Source organism: Camelina sativa, chromosome 20 (genome assembly GCF_000633955.1).
Source record: "Camelina sativa cultivar DH55 chromosome 20, Cs, whole genome shotgun sequence".
Lineage (NCBI taxonomy): Eukaryota > Viridiplantae > Streptophyta > Magnoliopsida > Brassicales > Brassicaceae > Camelina > Camelina sativa.
The window spans coordinates 18677380-18683957 of record NC_025704.1 but is presented as its reverse complement, the minus strand read 5'-3'; the positions used below and the strand labels follow the sequence as shown (position 1 = coordinate 18683957).

Here is a 6578-nt window from a genome sequence, read left to right as displayed (position 1 = left end):
AAAAAAAAAAAAAAAAAAAAAAAAAAAAAAAAAAAAAAAACTACCAGATCTATAAAATATATATTAAAATCGATTCAGAATGCAACATCGATCTAAGTTTATTATACCTCGGCGGCGAGATATTCGAGAACAGCGGCGAGGTAAACAGGAGCACCGGAGCCGTATCTGATAGCATAACGACCTTTCTTCAAGTAACGAGCGATACGACCAACGGGAAATTGAAGACCAGCTTTGACGGATTTCGTAACACTCTTCTTCCGATCACCACCTTTTCTTCCTCCGGCTCCTCTCGTTGGCTTCGTCGTTGCTGCTGCTGCTGCTGACTCCATTGTTGAAAGCTCAAAAGATTCCTCACAAATGGATCTATTTTTTTTTTCCTTTCTTTTTCGGTTTGGTGGCGGTTTATGATTTGCGTGAAATAAGGAGACCCATCGACGTGCATCTTTATACTTACGACCTACTGCCACGTTGGCGATCCGTGTAGTAAGTGATGTTATCCGTTCAGATTGTATCTTCGTTGGATTTTGATCTAACGGCTATTGTGAGTCCGTTCTGTTACATCTACACGTGGGGGTCGTAATAGGAAAAAGAACACTCGAGTACTCTCAGCCGTTAGATTCATTCTCACACGTCACGTCATACTATAATCTTATCTTTTTGTTTACTCAGGGGATAAAGTAATTAACTCCAAAGTTCAATTAATTTTCTAATTCGACCCCTAATATTTTGTTTTGACAGCACACTAAACAAAACAGATGATTTCTAAATCCATATGGAATTGTAAATTTTAGAAATCAAAACAGATGGATTTTGAAATAACATGTTTTATCCTTGGATTTCAATCATTCTATTTTACACTATCAAATCCATTCAAATCCATATAAAACATAATGTGGATTTTGAAATCCAAAAACAAATCATTAAATGAATAACAAGGGATTTTAAAAAGTATTTGTAAATGACATAACCAATAACACATGATTTTGATAAGTATTTTAAAATCAATGATTGAATAATACATGATTTTTGTTTGGATTTCCAAATCCATCAAAATCATACATCCAATAACCCCCTAACTCTCTCATTAATTGATGGAATGAAACTAAGCTAAATTAAGAAAAAGAGTTTAAAATATTCAACTGTAATCTTCTAAGCTCCATGACAAATGTAGAAGCATCATTAATCGATGTTCTAGCTGCAACTAAAGCTTCTTGAAGCTCGCTGTTAACGAGATAATAAGAACATATCTCTTTGAGGATCACATCATGACTTGAAGCCTAGCCACATTCTCTTCCGCAGCAGCCAAAGCCTCATTCACAAGCTTCAGCTTCTCGATAGTGCGATGTCTCTGCCTCAAGATGGGACTGAGAGCGAAGAAGAAGGAACCTGAAAGAGCAATTGTTGTAGATAGAATTATTATGCTTCCATAAAGATCCATGAATAGGGGGATTAATGGGGTTTGGTTAAAAAGAGAAGAATATATATAAAGTAGATTCGTTACCTTGGGAGGGTTGAGATTATTATTCTTTGCTTCTCCATGGATGCAACTTCGAAGAAGGACCTCGTGATCGTTCTTTTTGGGGTTTCTTTTTTCTTCGAGGCCTCCTTTCTCTTCTTTCTAACCGCCTCCGCCGAATCTCTGAATCTGCCCATCCTTTTCCCCAATCAGAGAATCCGGTGTATGTTCTGTCTTGTTTCAACGAGAGCAGCATGTCAGCTTCTGGATAAACATAGAGTGGTTTGTCATCTTGGAAATCCAGTTCTTTGTTCCCTCTTTCTGTTGGTTGTATAAATTTAATCTCAACTCAACTATCCTGCAACACAGAAGAAGAACTGTGATTGTAGCTTTATCGATAAAAGGATCATGAAATTAAAGAAGAACGGTTGGTTTTTTGGTTACTACTGTACTTTACCTTGTTATCCATCTCTCTGATGTATCCCTTGGCTTCCATGATACGGGCAAGACCTTTCCACCAAAAACAATCTGTTTCCTTGAATTTTTGACACTACACACCAAAGGCATCACATGAATATTATTAATCAAAGAACATAATAAACTATGTAAATTCGTTGAAATAGAAAATTTACCTATTCCCTAATTCTACTAATAAAGAACAGAAGATTTGGTTTGTTGGATAATTTCTTTTGTTTGCTGTTGCCGAGTCCATAATCTTCGTATGGTGCATGCTCAGAGTTATTCTCTACCTGAAACTAATATACTAGCAGCTTAAGTTCAAGAAGAAATCCCAAATACTAAATAGATATCCCAGATCACGTGATCCCTTGGGTATCATTCATACGAACGAGCAAACTTTCAAATAAAATTCTGGGATTAGAAAAAAAGACCTACATGAAAAGCAGTGATTACTTGAAACAAAAGATTAGCTTCCTCTCATACATTTACTTGCTTTGGTGGCCCTTCAGTGCAAACATCACATATGTTACATATATTAGAAAGATTGGCTGTTTGCTCGTTTTCCTTATTGGTTTTCAAAAAGAAGGACAAGACTCACATGTTACACTTCTTGGAACTAAAATCCTCCCCAAAGTACTCCACGAGTATTTTTGCTCGACATTGTGATGTGTTCATTCCGTATCTGCATAAGAAAAGGAGAATGGATATAAAAGAATATAGAATGATAAGTGAAATATGCACTTTCACTTATATGAATAGTATAGAGACCTGAAACATTCAGATAGCATCTTGTATGCTTGCGCTGTCTGTTCTTTACTCCTACGGCTTGGTAAAAGCGTTGGGGCTCTCGACAGATCAGCATAGAGCACTGTAAATCCCAGTTAATAACTTACAACATCAGCCATACAAACAAGAATTAATTTACACAGCCACAAAAGATAATCATTAATCAACTCACTGCACTCAGCCAATTCACCATCTCTTCCAGCTCGACCCGCTTCTTGGTAGTATGGTTCTAAGCTCTGCAGTTTCATTATTTCAATGAGATGTAACAGAGAGAACAACAAATTTGCATAGCACGTGATTCTCAGAAATGGAAATGTTTGACATTTTTATTGAGAGCTTCGAGAGACCTGTGGCCAACCATAATGGATGATCTTCCGAACATTTTTCTTGTCAATTCCCATTCCAAACGCAATTGTGGCAACAACAACCTAAAAGGAGTAACATAACGTTAATAAGCTTCCGCATATTATTTTGACAAAGAAGAAGCAGGAACTTCGAATTGAAGAACAGAGTAGAAGTCATTAAATTTTGAGCCATAACACATAAGAACAAAAAAGGTTCTATGTATGTACCTGCAGTTTATTATCTTGAAAGTCCTGGTGAACTTGTCTGAGATGTTTTTTGGCAACTGTGAAACATACAGCCATAGCAAAAAAAATATTCGACAACCAAGTTAACAAAGGTTGACAACATTCATTCCTAAGTAAAATAGTGCAGAAGGCTTCTTAAAGCAAGAAGAAAGTAAGATTTCTCAGTCCATACCGATGCATTATAAGCTGCAGCCTTCAGTCCAACCTCACAAAGATTTATAGCAATGTTGACAGTCTCCTTTCTTGTAGGAACGTAAATGATTGTCAGTCCTTCAAAATCCTTTTGCTTTTCGGAAGGGAGAGGCATATCCAAGAGTTCACGAGGAGGCATTTCCAAGAACTTGCCACAAGCCACTGCAATGGTTAAATCTTATCTAAATCACCATTTTTCAACACCAAAGATATAGTAAAAACTCAAAAAATCATCCAAGACTTTTAATTTTGTTGTCTGCATATATTATTCAATTTGGATAATTGACGCAGAGCCTTTCCGCCTATTTGATTTGCACAGGAGGTGACAACTATGCCAATAAATGATCATATGCCAATTTATTTTACTAATGCTATTTTAAATTTAGTTGCATGTACTCACCAATTTTCTAAACAAAGGTTATGCATTTATCAACAATTTTATAAGAACACTCTGACACTCTCTATTTCCAAACAAAAATGAAAAGGAGCTTACCCTCCCAATCATCAACACTCTGGAAAGCGTCGGTTTCATCTTCTAGATATTCTTCTGACAATCTTTTCCCATTTGAATTGTTTTTCTTTGCCAGATAACCTTCTTGATCCTCTTCATCCTCATCGTAATCTGTCTCATGGATGTTTTCAACATCGTGATAAACAAAATCAGTCTGCTTCTCTGACTCTCTTGAGATTACTGCTAGTTTTTTCCCGTTAGACTTTTTATTTTCAGAGTACAAGTCAATCAAGGTTTGGAAGTCCTTTGCATATGAAGATGCAAACTTGGTTCGACTATGTTTAACCTGAATTTAAGAGTAATGTCAGCTTTATAAATCTCATGATCTACATATCAGCATCACGTAGAAAATTACAGATTAATCTGCTAATCTTATGCTTGTTTACGAATGCAAAAAGAGTCACATATATGAGAAGTGAAATTAACTCTACGCTGGAAACTCACTGAAAATTGTAGATTTGGCCTGAAAAATGAAGTCAGCACAGTTGTTGTTTCCTTTGACATGTGAAGAGACTCAATAATATCTTTTTGTACGTGAACTGTGGCTGTTGCAGTCAATGCCATTATCGGTACATCATATTCCAAGAATTCCAAATTGCTGGCACAGAAGTTTTCCTGCAACACAGATAATCTCCTGACGATACGGCAGCAGGAGGTTTGTTTAAAATTATCCACAAGAACACTCCTAAGCAATACTATTAACAAGTCTTTGACTGTCAAAATCATACCTGTAGTGCGGACGAAAATCATGTCCCCACTTTGATACACAATGCGCTTCATCAATTGCAAAAAGAGCAATTCCATGAGACTTTGCAAGCTTCTGGAGTGGTTTAATCAATCTGCGATCAAGTTTTGATATTTCTTAAAGAAAGAACAAAAAAGTATAAATTCACTAAAGAGAATTTCAGAAAGTAGTGATGTGTAGTGTACCAAACCACTGCCTCAGGGCAAACATATATGATCTGATACATTCCCTGCATTGCCTTCTCTTCTATGCGATTATCAAGTTGGCCTGAGCCAAGAAAACAAGCAGAGATTATGTGCCTTGATAGCTTGAGGCATTGATCATGCATCAGGCTTATCAAAGGTGAAATAACAACAACAATCTTTCCCGTTAATAATGCAGGAATCTGGAAGCAAAGAGATTTCCTGCATGGTGAGAACAAAGAAATCGCAGTTATAATATTATTCGACTCCATATGAGAATGAAGATGGCATTAGCGATGAAGAAATAAAGTACCAAATCCCGTTGCAGCGAGAACAAAACAGTCCTTGTGAGCAATCCATGTTGACAAAGCCTCTCTTTGGAAACTTCTCAGGGATGAAATACCAAACCGGTTTCGTAGTATAGAAATCACCCTTTTCTCCCACGTTGATGAAGCCTTTGAGCAACCAATTCGCAATTCTGTTTCAGTAGAATCCAAACACACTGGAGCAAAAGACTTTCTCTGCTCTTTTGAAGGATCAGACACCGTTACCACTACTGCAGTCTCAAAGCTGTCATCATTTTTCTTCCTCTGGTCCACAGATCTAAAATGGTCAAACAAACTCGACTGACGCTTTGAACCTGAAGAAAACGAAGATGGCATAGCTCTTTTACCAAGGGTCTTGTTACCCCTCGTAAAACATAGTGAACTAGCCGGCTTGAAACCACCAGTTGTATGATGTCCCTTCAAAATATACTCCACAGCGTCATCACATGAGTTACCTACAGCTTTTACAGCCTCCAAAGCGTCCAACTTTTCAAAACTCATTTCAACAAGCTTCATCACAACTTGATCGGAAGACAAATCCATCGAAATCAAACTGTTTATATGAATAAGCTTTTCAGACAATAGGTAAGATGACCAGACAATAACAGGCGGATTTTACACAGCCTTTAATTGATCAGAATCGTAAACCCAAACAAGGGAGAAACTTGTTACGATTCGTGCATAAACTATTGGATAATCCCAAATTCCAAACCCTAGTAAATTTAGTTTCTAATTAAACTAACTAACAACGTTCCGCCACCATATTCGTGCCAAAGAAAAACACAGACCTATCGATCTGAGTCACTCACCTTGAACTACAAATTTAACCCGGAGATCCGCAAGCAAGAGAAGACGAAACGAGTTGTGGAATCAGAAATAAAGAACCCTAAGAGCCAATAATAAAAATCACTGAACCATCATCAAAAAAAACCAACCATTGGCAATTTTGCCGCTCACTAGCCCTCCTCGAATGACGTCGTTTTAAAATAGGTGGACATTGTTGGACAATTAATTCCATTACTGTGTATATTAATTTTTTTCTCAGGTAAAAAAACCTAAACTTTCAACTTTTCCCTTTCATACCGGTTAAACTTCTCTCGTCCCTTTTATACCGGTTAAATCTAAACCCGAATTTGGACGATGTTCGCTTGGAACTAAACTCTGTTCAGGTAAAATCGAAGCCGTTGAGACAGCAGAGAGAGGAAAAATTAAAAAAGCTCCGATGCCGGGAATCGAACCCGGGTCTCCTGGGTGAAAGCCAGATATCCTAACCGCTGGACGACATCGGATTTGTTGTAAGACCTGTTCTTCTCTATTGTATTCTACTTCCG

At 37.3% G+C, this 6578-nt stretch overlaps 1 protein-coding gene, 1 non-coding gene and 1 pseudogene across 2 annotated transcripts in view; all 3 read right to left on the bottom strand.

Annotated features, from left to right (window-relative positions):
- Positions 1-434, bottom strand: part of LOC104771199 (probable histone H2A.5) — a 1460-nt gene extending 1026 nt beyond the window's left edge. Inside the window, exon 1 of the mRNA XM_010495691.1 lies at positions 108-434. Coding sequence (XP_010493993.1) covers positions 108-329 — 222 coding nt within the window. The 5' untranslated portion in view covers positions 330-434. The remainder of the gene's footprint in view (positions 1-107) is intronic.
- LOC104771197 lies at positions 988-6203 on the bottom strand (annotated as a pseudogene).
- TRNAE-UUC lies at positions 6465-6536 on the bottom strand. Its single transcript has one exon. It is a non-coding gene; the product is annotated as a tRNA-Glu (tRNA).